This window comes from Acanthopagrus latus, chromosome 18 (assembly GCF_904848185.1).
Source record: "Acanthopagrus latus isolate v.2019 chromosome 18, fAcaLat1.1, whole genome shotgun sequence".
In the NCBI taxonomy this organism is placed as follows: domain Eukaryota; kingdom Metazoa; phylum Chordata; class Actinopteri; order Spariformes; family Sparidae; genus Acanthopagrus; species Acanthopagrus latus.
In genome coordinates this window covers 24,675,589-24,698,895 of record NC_051056.1, presented here as the reverse complement: position 1 = coordinate 24,698,895, position 23,307 = coordinate 24,675,589, and the positions used below count along the sequence as shown (strand labels likewise).

The window sequence follows — 23,307 nt, the reverse complement described above, 5'->3', positions numbered from 1 at the left end:
TGGAAAAAAATATATTTTGAAAATCCCTTTGCGTGTGTTAGCCCCCTATGTTGGGGGATATCTACTCACAGGATCCGGGCCAAGGGGGTTAGATGGAAACTGACAAGGCTGAGCGAGAGGGGAGGGAGTTTGCTTTGCTCTGCTTGTCAGGGATGGCCTCTTGGAGTGTCCCAATTGTGGAGGAGATCACTTTACCACATTAAGGGTGCCTCAAAAGAACCTCTTCAGCAGCACTTTGGCCCAGCCTGGAAGAACAGGGCTTGTTTTGACTGATCTGCCACCTTTTATTGTCACTGCTCTGCCGACCAACAGCTTGCTCCTGCCTCAGCTATACTGCCACTGTGGCTCTTTGAGAGACGCTCACACGCAACATATGTGCGCACGCTTGTGCACAAACACACGCATGCACTGCAAGCGGGGAATGCAAATGTGCACACATGCACATTGTACATGGCACGCACTCCCTCGTGTGTGCACAGAACCCACAGAAACCTCAGGGCGCACTGAGGAGATTGGGAAGATTGGAATCGACTTTGATGATGGCACCAGTCAAATAAAGCACATGAGCATTAGAAATGAACTGGAAGGTGTGCGAGAGATGGAGACCCACTTGTTTCCTTATTGAGTAAAAAGATTCACAAGTTCATATATAAAAAAATTGTTTTAAAAAACTGCGGAGCAAATTTGGAATAACCTCAAATGTCCCCCTGTGGCGTGTCTGGTTAATATTTCCCACTAGATGTTATTTCTGTTTCACATGGTGTCGCTCAGCATTGAGAGATTTTAGCAGCAAAATTCAAATTTTGCAGATAAGTGTACACAAATCCTCGGCACTTAGCGGTCTGTTAGTGAGCAGCAGCAGCTCTGACAAATTGTATATCTGCATTTTTAATGAGGTGAAAACGGTCAAAGTTAATATTTTCTGACAACTATTTGTAATTTCTTTTGATCACTGCGTTTATGTAAGAAAAAAACATCAGTAGCATGAAAACTGTGCTGGCAGTGGTTGGAGCACACACACACACACACACACACACACACACACACACACACGCTGAAAAACCCATTGATATTTCACAGTAGCACGTCTGTATGTCTGAATGAGAGAATCACTTAATTAAAAGCTTGTCTATTAAATTGAAAAGACAATTGGGATGAATAATTTCACTTGCTGCTGTAATTAATATAACACGTCAGAATGAATTTGAAAAAATGACATGAACTCATTACACATTTAAAAACCATTCAGGATTTTTTATGTACATCCATTTTTTTTTTTATTAACGTGATTTATTATTTTATTTTCAGTCTTACAGACACAAACATGAAAAATCTGATGAGCGTTCTTCAAGGTTCTCTATGTTGTTCTGGGGCAGAAATTTAAATCAGGAGGCTGATTTTTTTTTAAGGCTAAAAAAACTAAAACTTGACCTTAAAGGACAATTTCATACTCTTTTACTTTGTTTATATGTGGCGGACCCTGCCACCTTTCTAGCATCAAACAGAGTTCTGGGGACCTTATTTTCCTCTCAGAGCAGCTAGTTTACTGGGTTATAAAAGAACAAAATATTCAGTTTGTATTGTGTATTATCACATTATTAATATTGTAAAATTCTGACTTTGAATTCCTTCTCCAAAACTACAAAGTGCCCCTTTAAAAGCAAAATAGTTTTATTTTCCTCAGCAACAAACAAACAAAACATAAACTAAAGTGAGTTTGTCTCCACTGACAGAGAGGGGTCACGTTATGATGTTCCCTCGTCCGTTTGTGTATCCTGCCTTACTTCGTAATCATTTTTATCCGGCAGTTAAAAATAATTAACAAGTCATGCTCTTTTGTCGTCCACCATTTTAGGTCCTCGCTCTGGCAATGAAAGGCCTCTCCATCAACATGGTCGCGTAATAGTGTCAGGATGCATTTTAAAGTGCAGTAATTCAGTGGTTTACACGGCCTCATAAAATACCGACATGCCCCGATAATGAGAAGCATGAATGGAAACTTGGAGTTCCCTGTGGCCCCTGTGTGTGTGTGTGTGTGTGTGTGTGTGTGTGTGTGTGTGTGTGTGTGTGTGTGTGTGTGTGTGTGTGCGCGTGTGTGTGTTTGAGTGAGTTGGAAGAGGCAGACTGAAGAAAGAAAGGAAGCAAGCAAGAAAGAAAGAGATTTTCAAGCCACTCAGCTGCTCTCTTGTATCCGAGAAAGTTAGACGACAAGAGGAAGCATGTGCTACCCAGAATGCAGATGGGCTGAGTGCGAGGCCTTTTCAGAGAGGCAGGATAGGGACTGAGACGTCCCACGGTTCCCTCCTCTCTGAGTGATATCATATGGACAACCCAGAAAGGTCACAGACAGCTCAAGCACATAACTCTTCATCTTTTCCGCCCGCTCTGACACTCTTTACGCTGCCTTAACCTCCTGACAGGCAGGCTGTGTGTGTGTGCATGTGTGTACAGTACATGGATAAACGTAACTAAATCTGAATATGTACAAGCAGTGGGTGTGGAGGCTGTGCATGTGCTTAAATGATTATGTCTCCCTCCATCAGGTGATCAGTGTCAGGCATCTTGCAGAACATGTCTTAATCTTACAGTCGCAACGTCTCGCTGTCAGGGCATAAATCACGATTGCGGCGTGGAGGTGGTGGCAGGCAGCATGAGCCAGTGTAGCAGTCTGCTCGACTTCACACTCGCTGGGGATCTGGTAACTCAGCAGGTAGTCGGAGTACAGATTGAAACTAACTCTGCCTTTCTGCGCTCAGCACACCCCAAGAGCTCCCATTCAAGAGCTTGACTGTTCCTTTATTGTGGAATAAATTGCAGGAGTTAGTTTTTTTTTTATTGTGTCCAGATGGGAGAGGGTTCAGCGGTTGCTCAGCTCGCAGTCGTTTCCTCTCAAGGTGCGTGTGTGTCGGTGACTCGATGTAATTCAGATTTTTACCGGAATAACCTGTGAAACTTCATGATCAAAAAAAAAAAGGGGGGGGGGGGGGCATGTGTTTAAGTGATACTGGTTTAAAGAACTCAGGGAGGCGGAGAGCTGAAGTCACGGCTGGGCCGGTGATTTGTTATTCTCAGACGGTTGCCGGGCATTAGTGAGTTAAATCCTGGAATCAGCCTGCGACCTCTGGGTGAGGTTACCACCACAAGGGCTGTTTTTCATCTCCCTTGTGTTTTTGTTAGTGCTAACAAGATTGACTTACAGCAGATTTGCACTACTGTGCATGTCGTAACCGCTGACTAACTAGCAGTTATTCATACGCCAGGCGGGACGAGGAGCGGGGACGTCTGATTTATGTGAACAGCTGAGCAGTCATATCTGTGTTTATCAGGCAACAGTTTGTGACTCAGCCAGTCAAAACTATCTGTTTTCTAATATCTTCTATAGCTGAGGTAGTGTGTAAATCAGTATTTCTGTACAGCAGGCAGTTGCTGGGGCCGGTGCCAATGAGTGTGTGAATTACACCCATGCATAAAGCTGTCCTTGTGTCCCGCTGGCCAAGAGCTACAGGGAAGCTGGAAATGATCGTAAATTAAGCCGCATTTGGCTGAGGAAATCATACAAAATCTGGGATTGAAAGGAACATTTGGAATGATTACTAGAGACCATAAGAGGAGTTCCCATAAAGTGAGGAAGGCCGACAGAGGCGGGGCGCCGGACGTACAGTACCAGAGTGCTAGACTACATAACAGACTGGTGGAGGAGACGGAGGAGAGGTCAGATTTGGGATACTACAGTAGTAGTGGTTGTAAACGGTCGTCCCAGCTGATGCCTGCCACTAGAGATGAATTATTCACTCACTTGTCAAATCAATAATGACCCGGTCTTTAGTGGCCTACTCTCCCCATGCCCTACTTATCGTTTTTTTTTGGGAAGGGGGGGGGGGATGCATTATTTTGATATTTTAGCGGTTTGCATTCATTGTAGTGGACACGCGGCCCCTCGCTGAGGTAAATTGGCTGTCATTTGTTGTCATTTTGAGGATTGTTTCTTGAAAATGGGAACTTTGTACGTGAAAAGAAGGAGAAAAAAAAATCACTGAAGCTGGATTGAAGTGAGCGCACATGATTAATATGGCAGTTTTGTTGAAATGGAATGTGGCAAATGGAGATGGGGAGGGGCGGTGGTGGTGGGTGTGGGGGGTCGGGCAGGATGGGGGGATGTTGCCATGGCTTTTAAGGGCATGGGCATGTTTGGATGGCACGGCCCACCCCCTGCCCCTCTGCCTCTGTTCATGTGTCACTCACTGTCTTCCAGCCTGTAATTTTCCATCTACTGTAGATCTGGGCACATCGCCACCCAGGGAACTTTTAAAATAAATAAAGAATTCATTAAATAATTAGTATCTCCACAACAATCTCTTTTGTTCTGTCAATCTCGGGAGTGCTCAAAAGTCACCCTGAGAGATGGAGAGAGAGACAGAGGGGGAGATAGAGAGAGAGAGAGAGAGAGAAATTAGTGGAAAAATCAATTTAAAAAAATTAAAAGCATTGCATTTTTTGAAATGCTTTTTACTTATCCGCCATTGATTACGTCTAATTGGACCTCATTTCCTGGAGAAAAAAAACGTGTGTGTGTGTCTGTGCGTGCCTTTGTGCACATGTGTGTATTTGCATGCTTGTGTGTGCGTTTGTGACATTTCCTAATGGTTGGGTGCATAGATGATAACCACTTGGCTTGGAGACAGACAGATATGAAAGGCTGTCACTCTGAGCAGAGACAGCTATAATGGCCCCATGAGTGTCTGTGTGTGTGTGTGTGTGTGTGTGTGTGTGTGTGTGTGTGTGTGTGTGTGTGTGTGTCCATGAAAGGGTGATGATAGGGGCCCACACTTGGGGCCCGGCCGTGCTTCCTAATCAAAACCCATCCACTCGCTGGGTGCTCGTGCATCAGTGTGCTCGCTGTATGGTGTTTACATTGGGAGAGACGGAGCAGAACCACCTCTTTGTCCCCTCAGAGATTTGACATTGCGTCTCCCCTCCCTCCCTCCCTCCCTGTGTCCCCGCTGCCCGCCACATTATGCAGTACATACGTACGTACGTATGTATGTATGTATGGGTAGCAGCCTGGAACATCCTTGTGTATGAACAGCTTGTTTAGGGGCTTAAAGAACAGCATTATCCTCGTCATTGAACAAGTAACTTAATCATAAAGACTCTTTCAAGGTGGGTTGTAGCAGGTTGGTTGTCATATTGTAATATTTCCTACCATCATACATCAACATTTATTACGCAAAATGATATGTCTGACAATCGGCACAATCATTTTTGAGACTTTAAACTTCAGACAAAAAGTTGTGATCATGTTGAGCCACACTGCAGGTGCATTTGGTACAAAAACTGTAAATAGCCTTTATGTGTCGAGAGGAACAGTCTCTGAAATCACTTAACAGATGCAGACAGAGTTGTAAAAAGTGCCCAAAAGTCATACTTGAGTAAAAAAAAGTAAAGATATCATGTTAAAATATTACTTTGGTAAACCTGAAAATCACACATACAAATAGTACTTAAAGTTTCGGATATTAAATGTGTTTAAGTTTCAGAAGTAATTTTCTGGCAATAAATCAAAAGTTCAAATAAAGTAAGCTAGTCGTATATTTACATGTAGTTATATCCTGTGTACCGTGAGTCGACTGGCTATCGGATCAGATATTCAACATTTATTTATGATCAGAGTTTTGATTTTTACCTGATTGCCGTTAAAAAAAAGGATTAATTTAAAAGATGTGTTACTTTGATTTTAATGTAGTTAGTCATCTGCAAAGTAAACTAGTCACTGAAGTTACCAAATAAAAGTAGTGGAATAAAGAGTACAACAGAGTAAAAGTATAAAGTAGCAGAAAATAGTACAAGTACCTCAAAATTGTACATTCCAACGCTGGAGCGATACAGAAGTACAGAGCCGCAAGTGGTTCACCTTTTGTGTTTGCAGCCTGTTGTCATGAACTATTCTCACTATTCAGACATATTAGATATATAATATATGTTTATTGGTGTGCGTTTGAATATTAATACATCAAACGAGCGTAATCGTGCACTTTGTCCGACATCTGTCATCCCTCAGCAGACGTCAGAACTGCCGCCTCGTCAGACAACACGTAATTAACGACCTCTTATGTATCTTTATAACACACACCTCTTTAAGTGCTTCAGCCTCAAGTAGCTTTAAAAGCATGTCTTTGCAAAACGTCTATTTTTTTTATTTTTTTTTAAGAACATGAGAACTGGAGAACAGAAACCTTTTAAATAGATATCAGCTTGTCTTGAACTGGTTGAAGGAGAGGCTCGTGAGTCGTGTTCCCGTGCCAGACTTTTAACGGACTTTATTTTCGGTATTCTACTTGAATTGAATGTTAAACATCACACTACAGCGTCTTTTCCCTCCAAACTGATACGTAGAGTTTTGGAATGTTGCCCTCCAACACTTTTTTTTTTTTTGGGTCGACCGAAAAGCACTTGTCGCTCCTGTCTTTTCTGTTTTGTCTAAGGCACCACATCCAGTCGACATTTAGTTTTTTTTTTTTTTTTTTTCTGAAATTAATGGGGAATTAATGATTCCGTTATTCCCCCGCTGTGCGAGGAAGGGGGGGCTTTGGGATTCTTTTTTTAATCGCCCAACCTCTAGAAACTGATTGGAGCAGAAAAAATACGCCCAGTCCCCTTCTGCCAGGCCTCACAATGGAGGCGCTGATTTTTTTGATAGGGTTCTATGCTGCCAGGGGGCCAGCTGGAATTAGAAGTGGATTAATAATTTTAAACAAGGCTAAACCGCTTGGACTGTCTGTCTGTCTGCTCTTTCCAATGCTTAGCCAATGGTCCGTCTGCTGTCCGACCACATCAAAACAATCCAAAAACACTATATCTTCCTAATGAAGAGGGTTGGGTTTAGTTTACCGGCTCGAGAGTACATGAAAACATGCTTATTCAGACAGATTTCACGAGGTTCTGAGTTTGAGAACAAGCCAGGATTATCGTTAAAACATTTTTAACATCACCCCCAACAACATCCGATAAAGCCGCGTTACTCTGGACTGTATGAGTAGTTCCTCTGTTCACCCAAAAGTTAATCAACTTTTTTAATCATTTTCAACTATTTTCTGCTTTTGTGCTTTTGATTAAGCAAAAATCCTCAACTGGCTTTTAACTTTATCACTCTTTTACTGTAAACTCGTGCTGAAATACCTGTTAAAATCCTAAAACTTATCCATCTGATCGCTTCACTTCCAGCACCTTTTAACACTGCTTCAGCTTCATGTTTTGTGTGATTAAGGAGACTTCTCCTCGTGTTAACGCCTCTGCTTTGATGTGAGACAGACTGTGTGTGGACTGAGTTTGTCCGGTGGCTGGAAAGCTAAGACCACCAGTATGGTGACCCCAGTCGGAGGAAAGATTAGGTTTAGCACCAGTGGGAGTGTTAAATGGTGAGTCGCAGGGATTTGGGGGGCTATTTGGAATGATCTAAAAGCAGACGTATTACCAACCCGAATTTGGGTATAGTAAAGCCTGACAAATCAGGCCCTGCTGGTGACATCGCTCCCAGAACAGAACCATGTCTCCGTAATCCCCCCATGTAATTCATGTGTGCGTTGGACTACAAGTGTGTGTCTGTGCATGTATTACAAGAGAAAGACGGTCTGAGAAGAGTTCAGTGGTCATGTATGTTGGGGACTGAGTGAGCAGGAGCAGCACTCGATGATAAAAGAAAAACAAAAAAAGGGCACTGTGTCGTTTTTGGAGAAGAAATTCAAACTCAAATGTTGACGGTGCGAATGAGGTAAAAATACAAACTCAAAAATATTTATTTTAGCCGCCGTAAGTGAATGAACAAGCTGTTCTCAGAGGGGAAAACAAGGTCCCCAGAACGATGTCCGAAGCTGGAAAGGTGGCAGGGTCCGCCACATATAAACCCAGCAAAACTGAATTTGCGTCGTCCCTCGAGGTCAGTTTGTTTGTTCAGTCACAAACATGAAGAGAGTTTGTTTAATCAGTTCCTTTTTTGAAAGGCATAAACAGTCAATGAACGATTAGAATTTCTTCCCCTGAACTACGTAGTGCACCTTTAACTGTTCCAACTCTGTGAGGATGAGAGATGAGAGCAGCGTCCTGCACAGGTTTATTTCCAGTTTTTACATAATATTTGGATCTAAATCTGTTTACACTCGGGGCAAATGCTAGAAATCCACAGAAAGCTGAAGCTACAGATGAGGACAGTCGTGCAGTGAAGGGGGGAAAAAAGAAGAAAAACAGGCTATAGCATGAATCCATACTTTTTTCTCCCTTTATAATTCAGTCATTATAAAAATGTTCTGTGAATGTTGCAGGGACATTAGCCCCCTTCTGAGCTATTATCCTGGCTGTCTGGTGTTGCAATTTCACACTCCACTGATTCCGACAAGCAGCAGAGAGTGTGCATGCCCCAGATTTCACCTTATTTAGGTAATACAGACAAAATCATTCCCGAGACAAGGTAAATTAAACCGGGTACTGGGACTGGCACACCGCTGTTGCCAATTTCAACAGGAATATCAAAAATACCAGAGTACACACATAAAAGTTGGCTGTAAAAACGCTGGAGACGAAATTGAGCCTCTGCACAGATTTAACTCCACTTCATAAAGCTTTTGAGTTATTTTACGACTGAAAATGACGCTGTGATCTCCTCTAAAATCACTTTCAGAGACATAAATAAATAAATAAATAAATAAAAGCAAGATAATTCGCCCACTTCATTATCTTTTTTTTTTTTTTTTTTGAAAGGGGCCAAGTTCTTTATCTCCTCCTCAGGGTGTGAACTCTGCGGCCGAAGGTCGAGCCAATGTCACGTCTTATAATATCACCCCCTTCTTCTTCTTCTTTTTTTTATTTTTTACAGCAGCCTCCACCACCTTCATTCCTAATGCATGAACGACGGCATATTAAATGGAAGTGACAGACAGGAGAGCTGATATATTATTTATGCCCTCACGCAAGAATGAAAACAAACTGGCTGCGTGGAAACGTTTCTCAGCGTTAAACTGGATCCTGACCTGCGCACAGCGTCACTTTACAAGCCTCCCCCTCCCCCCTTTTGTTTTATTTACAGGAGCAAAATCTACAGTCTAAATTATCTTTATTTAATTATTATTAAAAGAAATAAAAAATAAATGAAAAATAAAAAATAAAAAAAACACATCGCGCTGGTACGATTCATTAAGATCGTGCAGATTAAAGAGTTTTGTGGTTTGGAGTTTGGAGACGCGCGTCTTTGCGGGTGGATTTCGTTCCTCGGTTATTAATTAAAACTTCTCTAACGAGGCTTTTCCTCTCCGCCGAGTCCTCCTCCATAGAAACACGCTGCTGTTTTCATTGAACTCGGGGTTTCCCTTGACTTTCACTGCGCCCCAAAAACCTTTTCAGCGACCAGAAGACAAGAAGACAAGTGGGTCGTTAATAATCACAAGTGCGCGCATTTTCCTTTTTCTTCCTTTTTCTTTCTTTTCTTTCTTTCGCTCTTTTTTTTTTTTTTTTTTTACTCTTATTCCGAGTCGTTCAAGGCGGCAGAGAGGAAAAAGAGGAAGAGCAGAGAGGTTAGTGCAGCTGAGAACACGGAGGCCTTGTAGGTTTCTCTGAACTTTAAACGCATAACTTCAAACTATTCAATTAAGAAGCATAAAAAATAATGTTCAAAAGTGAGAAAAGAATAAATGAATTAAAAGTTGAAATCAGCAGGATTTAATTAAAACATCTGGTTTACAACATTTTATTATTATTATTACTAGGATTATTATTATTATTAATGGTGATGAAGAAATCCATATTTTTATAACAATTTATATTTTTAGGCTTATTCTAATAATATTTTGCCTAATTAATATTTTTATAAATGTACTCGTCATAGGACTCGGACAGATGGACACACAATAAATAAAGAATTAAAAGGAGAAGCATTGTTAAGAAAAAAAAGAAGAACAAAAACAAAAAAACTTACTAGAGCAACAAGTCAAACTTTCCATGGACTTCAGAGGAGAACTGTGCCGAGAGGTTTTGGGTTTCACGGCCCGCTGAGCTTCCACTCCCTCCATCAGGAGAAGAAATATGTCATCGGTCATCATAGCGGAGGATGGATAGGGTGTCTCAGAGATGAGAGTGAAAATATTTGGCTGTGTCACTTTTTAACAAACACGAGATTAGTTACAACCTCCGCAGAGGGGTCTCCTGACGGGGGGAAAATGTGCAATACATTAAGGAGAGATCTGCCAATCATTCGGCCCCGAGTGCAAACTTTTGACAGCGGCAGCAGAGAGCTGGATGTGTGTCTACGTGGGGATTGTGTGTTTTGCATAACATGCTAAAATAAACTGCACCCCTGTTTGTAACTCTACGTGACTTGGAATGGCTCCGGATACAATACACCACGCACCTTTGCGATGGCTGTGAGAAACAAAGTCCCCTCTCGCTTTTGTTAGCGGCCCTCAGAACAGAATTGAAACAGGAAAAGCAATTATTGGAGAGATTGTCCCACAGGCATTGAAAAGCTATCAGCATGAGGGTTGGGATTGGCTTGGGGGACACCTATGGCCCCATGCATTATCCTGGCATGAGGTCGCTTTGGCAATCGCCTGCCAATTTCCACCAGCACCTGGCTTTCCCAACCCCCCTCCTCTCCTTCACCAGGCCCTCCTACCTGGTTCCCCTTTTTTTTCTCCCCTTCCTTCCTCCTCCTCCCTCTCCAAAATCCTGCCCGCCCGTTATTGTCCCAGGAAGGTGACCATTAATGGAAAGAGAGGGGGAGAAAAGAGAGAGATGTGAACTGTCCAGTGAGAGCGAGCGTGGCACAAAGTTGAAGGTGTGCAATCACACTCGTATTGTTTCCCATCACGACCGAGCCGATTGTTGATACTTTCTGGGGGAGAAAAAAAAAAAAAAAAAAAAAAACGTCTCTGACTCGACTCCGCTCGTCTAGTCGAACGCAGAACTGTGAAAAATACCAACTCAAAAAAAAAAAGGACCAAAAACCACAGACTAATAGTATGTCTAATGCTGTGAAAATGTGAGCCGGTGGTTGTACTGTTTCGGGCCAAAAGGCGCAGTGGGAGAGTCGAGTCTAGATTAGTGGAAAAAGTGGGAAGAAAATAACTGGTGCTATCTCTAACACTTTTTATTATGGCTGTTGAAAACCTGTATAACACAGCTGTTGAATATCACTCTCCTTTAGCAGCTAAACCCACCTCCACCCGCCCACCTGGTCCTTTTCCTGTTAAGGCCCAGTTATCCAAACACATCGTACCGCAGGATCACCTCTGTCTCCTGCAGCAAAAAAGGGGGGAGAGAATCAGATGGGGGGGAAAAAATCCAGGCTGCTGCTGCTGCTGCTGTTGTTGTTGTTGTGATGGATTCAGACTCCTGTTTGCTATTATGTGTCATGCTTCCTTCTCGCCACTCATAGTCATCCTGAGAAACGGTGCCTGTGGCGATATACTGCAGATGTTAAAACACACACACACACACACACACACACACACACACGAAGACATATTTCTTTAGTGGTTCCCAGCCTTTTGGTAATCCCCTGGAATGATGCTGAAAATGCACAAAGGGACACTTCTGGTTTGTTCGTAATAAGATTTTTGAGCGATTCTTTAGGAGCACAGAGTCATTTTTGTTGGTGAAATAGGAAATGTGGGGAAAAAAATGACTTAAAGGAAAGCTGTGCTCCTTTTTTTTTTTTTTTTTTTTTTTTTTTAAACTGAATTCCACTTATGCTTGACATTTGTTGTCAAGGTCAAAGTGCTGCAACCGCCTCAGGATTAACCATGACACCAGCACTGTCGAGTTAAAGTGACATCCTCGTCTTACATCTTCTCATTTATATGATTCACTTCCCGTCAAAAGAAAGTAAAGTTGCGTTGGAACCACTTCGACTTCAGATCATCCTTAATTTAATTTTATTTCTCTTAACGTTCTGTCGAGCTGCCAGAAGTGTGTCTGCGGCAAATGTTTTTGCAGCACTCGGGAAAAAAAGTTTTCTCGTCGCATTCATGAGGGAGAATATTTTGTTTCACAGAAGGCGTCAATGTAGCACCATGTTAGTCTGAATCATAACAGGTCTGTTCATCTTTCAGAACTGTTAATGTTTTGAGGAAAATAATGACTGCAGTGTTCTTGGAGAAAAGTGGCTCTTCGACAGCCGGCAATGTTGAATCTCTCTATTGATCAGATTTGTGAGGCGGGTGTTATTAATAAGGGGATGGATGGAGAGGTGGATTTAAAAGGTAAATAGTCAAGATAAGAAATGAATCCAATAATGTTTCTTTTCATCTGAATCAGTGACACCACAGTCTGCTTCATACTTTTACATCATATAGATTATTGCCACTGTAACAAAGGTTAGAGGGGGAAAAAACAACCAGTGTTCCTAAAATCATCTAAATCAGGAGTTGGAGGGGAGAAAGAAAAAAAAAGAGATGAATAATTTCCGTCTTTCTTTCTGTGTGTATGTGACGCCAGGGGATCAGGCTTTCCCTGCCTCATGCATATCCATAACGGATTAAAGATTGTGCAAAACGTTATGCAACCACAGCTTGCCCCCCTTTTTTTTACACGCCTTGATTGGCATTTCTGGGACACAAATCGGAATTGTGCAAGAGATATAGGCTACTTATGTTTCCTCGGTGTGCAGCAGTGCGTCTATCTATCTATCTATCTATCTATCTATCTATCTATCTATCTATCTATCTATCTGTCTATCTGTCTATCTAGTCCGTCTGTCCATTCATTCGTCTGTGCGCCACCGCTGTGCAACATGTGGACGCGCCGGCCAACTTTGCGGCTTGGCACGACTTTTAAAGCACTGCGCAGGCGCGGAAAAATCACCACGAGAGAGGCTGCGTGAATGAATGAAGACCTTTTAAATAATGGAGAGGCGCTCTCCAATTGTAATTCATTGTCTCCAGGAGAAAAAAAAAGGAGTGGGGGACATTAACGAGCATTGTCCTCTCTATTTTGGAGAGGCTGATGAATATGTGAGCGCTGCCGTCCGTCCCCTCAGGGTGGAGGTGGAGGTGGAGGTGGTGGAGGGGGAGTGGAGGCTGGTGGGGCTCTCTCAGGTGAAAAGTTGGCTGGAAGTGCTGAATCACGCCAATTACGCAATCCGGAAAAAAAAAAAAAACAAACGCCAACTTTTTGTTGACTTTGCAAAGCGAAGCAGGCGGCTGTGCTGCGGCTTTAATTAAAGGTTTAATTACAGATGGTGATAGTTGAGGCTACACATTGTTTATACCAATTTAAAGCTCATCATCGCACCCTCTCCAATAACCTGCAGTTCATGGATTCATAAAAACCGCTCTGCGCTCCTCCTCCGGGGGGAGGCTTCTTGTTATTGCGCCAGATTTTTGGGTGAAGCGCCGCCGCCGCTGCGCTCAGGGCAGAGCAGCAGCGAGCCATTGAAGAAAAAGGAAAAAAAAAGATGTCAATTGCTCATTTGCCCATTTACCACCTCTCAGACGTGTTAAAGAATATATCTGTCAGAAGGCGAAACGCAAAGCACAATCGCAGAACATCTGCTTTGCTGAATGAGCGTTTTGCCGGAGTCCTCACTCGGGACCTATTAGCGTTGATCTCCGCGCCCGCTCTGATAAGGAATTCATCAAGTTTCTGACACCTCGCCAGATGTTTGGGAATTAGCGCTGTCTCCTGTTGGACACGTACTAATAGTTTGTCTTATAGCCAGTAGCGTAATAGAAAGAAATCATGCGAGGGGCGGGTGTGTTGTGTGTGTTGGGGGAGCTGCAAATAATGACGCTGTGACAGCAGTAACCATAAATCTGACGGCGCGGGGCCCCTCGGTGTCCTCTTTTTATTCATCGTGCACATTAACCAACTATCCACGGCAACGGCGAGAAACGATGAATTTGACTGATCTGTTAATCTGTGAGGCATTTTATCAGGCTCAGCGCTTTATGAACTCACTGAGTAACTTCCTATCATCCTCATAATGTTTCACAATTGGCCACTTTCACTCGTTTCCTCATCAGCAGAGCGAGAGAGAGAGAGAGAGAGAGAAGCGCCTGCGGGCTACAGTATACAGTATGATGGAGTATGTAAATGTCTCCGAGGAGTCAATTGAGGAATAATTGAACTCAAAGACAAAGCCATTGTGTTAATCAGCTTGCATCACAAAGGCCATGAAACGCGCTAAGATATAAAGACACACCGTGGATTAAGGTACTTTGTGGATGCATATTCAACACCCTGCTGGAGGTGAAATAAGCGTCGATAATTGGCGAGCGCGCCCAACTTCCGCGCAAATGGAAAGCCCTCGGTGAGGCAATTATCAGATGTATGTGAGCTCCTCCGCCGCGTCTTCTCCTCCTCATGATGCTGCAAATCCATCTCGCTGCAATCTAATTGTCATGGTGCGTTCACTGACAAAATATTCCAGTGGGTTTAACGTCTTTGATTAAAAGGAAAAAAAAAACAAAAACGGCTGCCATAAATATCTGCAGTAATCCACGATGTTAACTTGTTCCGTCGCTGTGTGTGGAGAGATAAATCCTACATTTCACACACATTTCTCAGATGACTGAGTTAATTATGATGATTCACTTTTTGGCAGCATCTTGTCGAGCTATTTAGGGCAGTGATGGGAGGAGATTAGGACATCGTGTGTGTGTGTGTGTGTGTGTGTGTGTGTGTTGCATGATACTGATGTGCAAGATTCTGTCCAATGTCCAAAATGCCACAGATGCAGATCAAGGGTGTGTGTGTGGGTCAAGTTCCCCGCTAGTGCGCCCTTGAGCAAGACCTTGCACCCTTCCAAAATAAAAGCCTCAGCCTAAAATACTCGTCTTTTGTTGTTGTTGTTGTTGTTGTTGTTGTTGTTGTTGTTGTTTTGCGTTTGAATTCATTAAGATAATCCGTGCACGTCGCCGCGCATGATTCCGGAATTATTAAACGAGTGGATAAATTAGCCACTGGCTTGATTAAGATCACAACCTTCCGTTGCGTGACAAAAGGCGTTTGGGACCTGCTTGTGTCGTTTATCCTCTTAGGGAGCGCTCTCCCGCTTAGCCAGCAGATACTGAGGAGCACGGAGGGAGGGAGGGAGGTGAGGGGGGGGGCACCAATCAATACGATATCAAACTTTGGCGACAGGAGGAGAAGTGCAACTCAGTCCTATTTCCTCCCCCCACGCAGAAGGAGCACAACCCCCCCACACACACTCCCTCCCCTCAGCAGCAGCAGCAGCAGCAGCAGCAGCAGCAGCAGCAGCAGCAGCGGACCCTATAGACACAGAGAGATTAGAGGCTACTGCGCGCTGCCAACAGTCAGCCGCCATCCCCCAGGTCCGCACACCGCCGCCAAGTGAAGCAGTCCATAAGATAACTGGAGATGAATGAGCGCTAACGTAATTCAGAGCCGGTTGTAGTCGGCTGCAGAGCGGCATTGTTGTGATACAGCCGCCAGTCTTTACACAACTGCATCCACGTGACCGTCGCTGCTTTCTAATCCATTGAGGATCCGGCAGAAAGGAGCCTTTCATGTTTTTGTGTTTCTTTTTTTTTTTTTTCCTTCCTCCCCTCCTTCCCTCTGGATCGAATCGCCTGCTCCAGTTTCTCGTATATAGTCTGGAAACGATGACTTGCTCGGGCGTCATCATAAAAGCGCACGCACGCCGGGGCTGCGGCTCCCAGCGGAACATAAACACACCGGGAGAAAAGTCCGAACAGCCCCGCTGGGTTTATTTGCACTTGCACATGACCCGGCCGGGCTATAAAATGACATTCACGACTGACGTAATCGAGACACAACGACGTTTATCCGCGAAGGAGACGTTCATATGTGAAGGTTTTATTGTGTCATGATCATATTTCGCCTCTTCCCCTCGCGGTGATCGCTCGCTGTGGGTCAGTTTATCTCATCCCACACTCACGCGTAAAAGGGGGACGCGAGCCCTCCATGTGTGAGCCCGCCGTGTTTTGGAGAAAGCCGGGTCTCGGTTATTTGACGTCACGGTGTCTGAGAGAGAGAGGGGGGGGGACTTGAAATGTGCGACTAGACTAGAGGGAGGAGGGAGGGAGGGAGGGAGGAGAGGGAGAGAAGCGAGCAGGGAGGAGGGAGGGATGGGGAGGAGGGGAGGGAAGAGTGGGTGAAAAGACATGAAATCAAACGGAATGTGAGGCGTGCGCTTGCGCAAAAAGTCAAAAGCAGAATTTGAATCAATATTCCCAAAATCTGTTTATAGTTGAAGGATATTGGTGGGTTCGGGGGAGGGGCTGCGGGGTCTGAAGCACCTTGTAGGGGGGTTGGTGTGAAACGCTGCTCTGGTTGAGACCCCAGAGGAGTAAAACAGTGAATTCTTCTCCTTACAGCTGCGGTTAAATGACACACAATGCGCTTTTTTTTGGGTTCCTTTTTCTGACGGATGCAGATTTGTAAGACATTAGACACATTACACTGTACAATATTAAAGATTTCAGGCCTGTGCATGAGCTCCTGTTGTCATTCAAACTGATTTTTTTCGCCGTTTAAACGCTTGTTACAGCGTCCATTGATGTGTGGTAACTCCTTTGGTTGTTTTTATGAAGCGGTTCCTTGTTAATCGGGTGGTGGGAGACGCTGAGGCAGCGCCACTTTTGGCAACATATCCCACTCCACTTTCACGGTCACACAGTGTCCTCAGTTGCCCGCCTTCCTGTCTGCACGTTAAGGATTATTTCAGATTGGAGGAATATAGAAAAACAAAACAAACAAAAAAAAACACAACAAGAAATAAAAAAAAAAAAAACTTTGCATGTGCGACTCCTGCAGCCATAAAACGGATGACCCACATCTCCACCTCAGCCCCCTGCGCTCTGCCAAGAAGTGCTCCTCTGACTTGCTCCCCCTCAATATTCCCATTCACACGCACACACACACACACACACACACACACACACACACACACACACACAGCCAAGATACTAAGATGGCGCCTTAATCAGTGTCAAGTTCAAGTGACTCCTACTAGTCTGATACAAACAGCATGGCTAAAAACAGTGTCGGCTATATGCGTAAAACATGCAGGAGGGGAGCAAGGACAACAGCATTAAAAAAAAAGAATAAAAAATGTGATAATAATCAACGTCCCAGTCTGAAAGTCACTTTTCATAATGTTTTTTTTAATTTCAGTCAAAATTTCCGTTCACATTTCTTCATAAATAGTTGGTAAAAACAAATCAACCAACATACAGTAGCCTAAAAAGTACAAGGAACCTTTTGCCTCTGGTAGCTAAATAGGCTAACGCACAGGCCCCGCTTGTTGTAACATGGTTTGCCTCAATGTGGCACAGTGACACAGTTCATCAGTAAAACAGTTTTGCTCTTCAGGAATAACTCGGAGTGTGACCCATTTCTCCCAGAAAGTGTTACAACATCACATTCTAGCTGTGTTTTTATACATCAGATGTTTTTTGTTTGTTTTTTTTTTTCTGTTTTTTTTTTTTTTTGTTTTGTTTTTTTGTCTTTTAGTTTTTTTTTTTTTGTTTTTTTCATGTCTCTGACCTCTGGACATTGGGGGCAGAAAGGTGGTGGGAATAAGAAAAAGTACTTCATTTAAATTAAGGTATAGAAAATAGCATATAAAACATATATTCCTTAAATTATTTAAATAAACTTATTTCATATATCACTGTCACGAGGTACCGTTTTTTTACATTTTATTTTAAAAGTAGTGCTGGTGGTCTGAAATTGTTCTCGTATGAGTACAATATACTTTGTGTATGCATAATATTTAATTCTTGAGAATAGGTTACAATGCAATGCTGTAACTCTTTTTGCCACTGAACGTATTCTCCCCCCTCCCCACATAGATCCTAGAATTCCTTCCACTAGAATTTTTTTTTTGTTAAACACAAAAAAAATGTCATCTCGACAAAGTTATTCACACAAAACAAGCAAATGTGTAATCAAACTGCTCTATATGCAACACCACAACAAATAACAACGCTTTAGTTTTCCACAGAAGAATTACATTTAAAACAATGCAAGCTGACAGACAAAAAAACTTTTTTTATTTTTGAAGATACTGTTGTTGTGACAGTTCCATTGTTTGCCGATGCACACATTTAAAACATACTTTGCACAAAGACATTGCTTGGAACTATAAAGGTTTGCCATAACTTGGCGCATATATTTGGGCGCTTTGACCCCCTCGAATTTTTGAAAAATACTCAGGAAAAAAAAAAAAATGCTGTCACCTCGATTTGGAGAAAAAATCATGAACTTCGCACACTCGTCTAAGACCTGTATAGGAGTGCAATAGGCTGATGGGTTTATTCTTCTTCTTTTTTTTTTCTTTCTTTCAATACTGAGTTTATGCTACGAATTGACATCTATGTTCTGATCCTATAAAAGTAAAATACACAAAGAAGGTTTTAAATTGAAACCAAAAATAAAGATATCAACAGAACCTGTTTTTTTTTTCTCTCTCTCTTTTTTTTTTTTTATAGCTTCTCAGCTCAACTTGAACTCAGCCTCTACAAAAAAAAGTCAGTGATTTTACATGTCAATGGTCTCATAAACAAAAATAAAAAGTGACGGAGATATCTGCATTATATATAGACAAATCCATAATATTCATATAGATGATTTTTTTTTTCTTCGATCCAAATAAGACACATGTAGGCCTATTGGTTAAAAAGAGGAGGAGAAAGAAAACAGAAGGATACAATCGCGATGTTGGAGCTTTAGTTTATCATTTGTTCAATGTTAAGCTGGTTATGACCAAAACTGTACAGTTCTTGTTAGAAAACATTTTTCCATAAATATCATTTAAGTTTCAGAACTTATACCCATAATTAAATTACAAATTGATAAATATGGCATCATGGATATGTATTTACAACGGTATTAACAAAAGGCAACGTTATATTCAACGGTAACAATCGTAACCTAATACCACATTTCTCCACCTGAAAACGGACGTTGACAATAGATTCGACCCCATCAAACAAGGAAATACATTCACGAGTATAATATTTATTTAGGATTTTTTTTTTCTGTGTTCAAGTTCATGACAAAGACTTTGGCACGTTTCTTAAGACTGTTTGAAGTTTCCAACAATCAATTTGAAGAGGCGACAGTAGCGCGTCACCGTCCATATAAAACAGCGTGAGATAATCTTCCTTTTTATTCTTTTTTTTTAAATAAAAATTTGAGAAAATACAATAAAATGAAAAATAAAACAATTTTTTTTGTTTGTACTTGAAATCTGTAAACTAAAAGATAAAAAAAACAAACATTTATTTGTACTGAGAAAGTATTACGTTTATTTTAGTCGTGATTTTTTTTTTCTTCTTTTTTCTTTTTTTTTTCCCTCCTTTTTGTTTAAACTCGATTTCCTCAAAACTGCGGCGTAAAAGTCAAATTTCCCGTGATCCTGAGAACGGACGTGGCCTGCTTGGTGCTGGCTTTTGCTCTCATCTCCTGTTGTTGTTGTTGTTGTTGTTGTTGTTGTCGTCCCAATCCCGTGTGTGTGTGTGTCTGTGTGTGTGTGTGTGAGAGAGAGATGGCGTGTGTGTGTGTGTGTGTGTGTGAACAGGAATAGTTTTTAAGGTTGTTGTTTTTTTTCATCCTCATTTATCCTCAACCCCGTTGTCCAACATTGAGAGGAGGATTTTTCTTTTCTTTTCTTTTTTTTGTTTGTTCTCCGGACTTCAAACGTACCATTCATTAAAGTTGGGTGCCAGTCCTTCGCTGTGGCCGGACGTGTTTTGAACGGCTAACGGCGGTGTTTTTGTCGGGTCTTCGGTGCTGGCTGTGACCAACACCGGTGGTGTGGACGACTCGTATCCAGAGCTTGCTGCTGGAGACGATTCAGATCCTTGAGACTCGTGTACCTGCAAAAATAAACCGAAAAGAGGGGAAAAAAAGACACGATGAGTGACTGAGAGCGATCATTTACACCCTCAAGTGTCCTGTATTCACTTACAAATGTGGATTAACTCTCAATTTCTAGCTGTGGCACTAAAACTGTGAACGCACAGCGAACTTTGGAGCTTCTACACTGCAAGAAATATCCGAATCAGTGCGCCATTAACGTTTGTCTTAAAATGTGGCAAATTACGAATCGAGGAGGAGAAGTTGTCCTTAAAATGGGGCCACTTTTAAAACAAAAGGCTGTCAAATAATGTCAGGAGAGTGAAATATCCACAGCCTCGTGCGTAATGCGTAATTAAACTAAAGAGCTTAAGTGTCACTCATGCACAAAAAGTGCATCTTTTATTCTTGTTTTGTTTTTTTTTTGCAGTGTGACATCTTATAGAAAAAAAGCCACAAGTTGTGATTGTCTGTCAGGAGGAAGAAGAAGGAGGAGGAGGAGGAGGAGGAGGGGGAGGTAGTGGAGTGTGTGTGTGAGAGAGAGAGAGAGAGTGTGTGTGTGCGTTAATGTGTTTAAGGAGTAATGAAGACATTAATTACCTTCATGTGTTTCCTGAGAGAGCTGGGGTGTGTGTATGACTTGTCGCACACTTTGCAGATGTATGGCTTGTCTGACGTGTGCACATGCATGTGCTTTTTCCTGTCGCTGCTGTTGGCGAAGCGTCTGTCACAGCCATCAAATTCACACTTAAACGGCTTCTCACCTGCAGGATTTAAACAACACACACACACACAACGTTACAACCCCTGCACGAACACACACACACACACACACACACACACTCCCCACACCACCTGTAAACCTGGAGAGCATGGAGATGTAAATTGTCCTGCAGCCTTATTATGTAACAGAGGTAACCTACTTTTCTTTTTATTATTTATTTATTTCCGAGGCGACATGGATACAGTTCCACTACTACACACCGCTCTGCTCTGTCAGGCTTTATTTATTCAGGAGGCCTTTGCTCCTCCGTGCTGCTGCTGCTACTACTGGCCTGCTCTGCTGTAGTAAACACTGAATCAACAGGGCATTTTTCTGCACTACGTGATCCGCCTCACCGAGGGTAAGAATTACAGAAGAAGAAGAAGAAGAAAGAAAAAAAAAACAACCCCAAAACTGATCCACTGTAATTATATGAGACGTTCAGGGAACACGGGAGTCCTAATTTTTGCCACATCTCCCTCCTCTCCCCCCTCCTCATCCTCCCTAAACCCTCCCCTCCCTCCCCACAAGCGAGCTCCTCTCACAATGCAGCCAACTTTTGACAAGCCGAGTGAAGTGAAGTTTAGAAATCACACACACACACACACACACACACACTCACAAACTTCTGAGCGTTAAAGAAAAAAACAGAAGGCAGCGGGGTGAATGAGGGCTGACACACGCAGCTGCCGAGCGTATAAAGAGTGTATAATTATTTTTCTTGAATTGTGCAGCCAAGCGCTCATTCATCGCCTGATTTTTTTATTTAAAAAAAAAAAAAAAGAAATAATGAATAAAATAAAAGCGACACTAACACAACAATTCAGCGTGATAAATGTGGGCTCGAGTTCTCTAGTAAACAGCAGGAGGAAGAAAAAAAAAAAAAGAGGCATGCAGTGTGTCGGATGAAGCAGCCCTCTCTCACACAGGGCAGCCTCTCTTCTCACATGTTAGTTTATCGTGTGTTTCTCTCTCTGGCCGGGGTTTCCTACCTGTGTGCGTTCTTTTGTGGATTTTCAAATTTTCCGATCTGGCGAATATTTTCCCACATCCGGGGAACGGGCACGGGAACGGTTTCTCGCCCGTGTGCACACGGATGTGGTTGACGAGTTTGTACTTGGCCTTAAAAGATTTCCCTTCTCTCGGGCAGTCCTCCCAGTAGCAGATGTGGTTGCTCTGCTCGGGGCCGCCGACGTGCTCCATGGACACATGCGTGACCATCTCGTGCATGGTGCTGAAAGTCCTGTCGCAAGTCTTTTTGGGTCTGTTCATCTGGTTCTCGTCTATCCATTTGCAGGATAATTCTTGTTTGATCGGCTGCCTCATGTATCTAAAGAAGGCCCCCGGACCGTGGTGTGTCGGCACATTCATCCCCATGTTCATGTTGATAGGGTGGCTGTAGTTGTGGAGCTGAGCCCCGTAGGGGTCCGTCCGAGGGCTCGCGACCGGACGGTACGGATCAGGTCTGCCGAAAATGTCCCCGCGTAAGCCAAGATGCATTTGGCTGTTCACTACATGTCCGCTCGGTGAAGTGTGGCTCACCCCCTGGTCGTGAAGTCCTGGAAACAACAGATGTCCGGGGTTATCGCTGATCCCGGGCGGCCCGTGGAGGCTCCCCGCCGAAGCTGCAAAGATCCCATGCTGGGCGCTCGGCGCAGTGGACTCTCCGACACCCCGGTTCCGGAAGAGAAAGTCCCGTGTTGAATTGAACGCTCCTCCGCCGTACGTGCCGACCTGCCCGCCGTGCGAGTGTCCCAGGGCAGCTGCATATCCACCGGCTTGCGGAGTGAAAGCTGATGTCTGGCTGGAGGCGATATCGTGAGTCACTGGGCTGATTTTGAACGCTGCGGAGTGGGAGGAATCGGAGAAGGGATTCAGTCCCAGACTCGGTTCTCTGCCCCCCATATCGTGGTGCCGTGGCGTCCCGAAACCCCCCACTCCTAGCGATGCAAACTGCGGACCGCTATCAAGAAGCATAGTCATGAAGCTTGAAGCAAAACTTAGGAGACGGGAAGAAAACCGAAAATAAAATTAAAATCCAGTTTAGCGGAGCGCGCAAGCTGCAGACACCGCGCCGAGATTTACCACGTTTTGCGCAAAATCCTAAAATAAAAAACACAGCAAGCCAAAACGGGAAAAAATCCTACGCGTAAAGAGTTCGGGAGAGAAAAAAAAACTCCCGTTGACTGCGATCCGTGAGAAAGAGGATCAAACTTCCCCCCCTTTCCAGGCGGATGATGTCCTTGGACTGATAAAGTCAATCACTCACTCCCAGAACATAAATGAACTCGGGAGGCAGTGCTACGGCGGCCAATGAGCGCGCAGCTACCCCTCTGACACGTGACCGCGAAGGAGGGTGTTAATTGGCTAGATTTCTGGTGATTGGCACGGTTCGGTATTGAAGATGGCAGGTCGTCTCAATTGGTTTCATGTGATTGGCTCTTACGGGCATTATTTCGCAGGTATAACGGGGCACTCTAGCGCAGATCCTGTGCGTGTTATGTTGTGGCGCACGTCTCCTGCAGCCCGACGTGATTTTGTGGTTTTTACACTCCACTCGACAAAACTCTCCCCCAAATAAAAAATGAATAAATAAAACAACTAGATTTTTTTCGCCAACAACTAGCCTAAATTCTGTGCAAACTTTTAGTGATGCACTTGAATTATATTAAAGGAGCAGGAAGTTATTCTGCAGCATGAAACATATTTGGTTT

The 23,307-nt window shown here is 43.2% G+C and overlaps 2 protein-coding genes across 12 annotated transcripts in view; one reads left to right on the top strand and one right to left on the bottom strand.

The window, feature by feature from the left end:
• zic6 (zic family member 6) overlaps window positions 1-23,307 on the top strand; it is a 115,456-nt gene that overhangs the window by 49,727 nt on the left and 42,422 nt on the right. The window contains exon 5 of one of the 11 annotated variants that reach the window (XR_005071175.1): window positions 20,261-20,407. The exons of the other annotated variants lie outside the window; for them this stretch is intronic. The gene's annotated coding sequence lies outside the window, so the exon portion shown is untranslated. Of the gene's footprint in view, window positions 1-20,260; window positions 20,408-23,307 lie in introns of those variants that run through there. 11 annotated transcript variants of the gene reach the window in all.
• Window positions 17,112-22,846, bottom strand: zic3 (zic family member 3 heterotaxy 1 (odd-paired homolog, Drosophila)). Its single transcript, XM_037077404.1, has 3 exons — window positions 21,586-22,846; window positions 20,431-20,594; window positions 17,112-19,850 (listed from the first exon to the last, which is right to left on the bottom strand). The coding sequence occupies exons 1-3, from the start codon at window positions 22,574-22,576 to the stop codon at window positions 19,668-19,670; spliced, it is 1,338 nt and encodes a 445-aa protein (XP_036933299.1). The 5' UTR covers window positions 22,577-22,846; the 3' UTR covers window positions 17,112-19,667.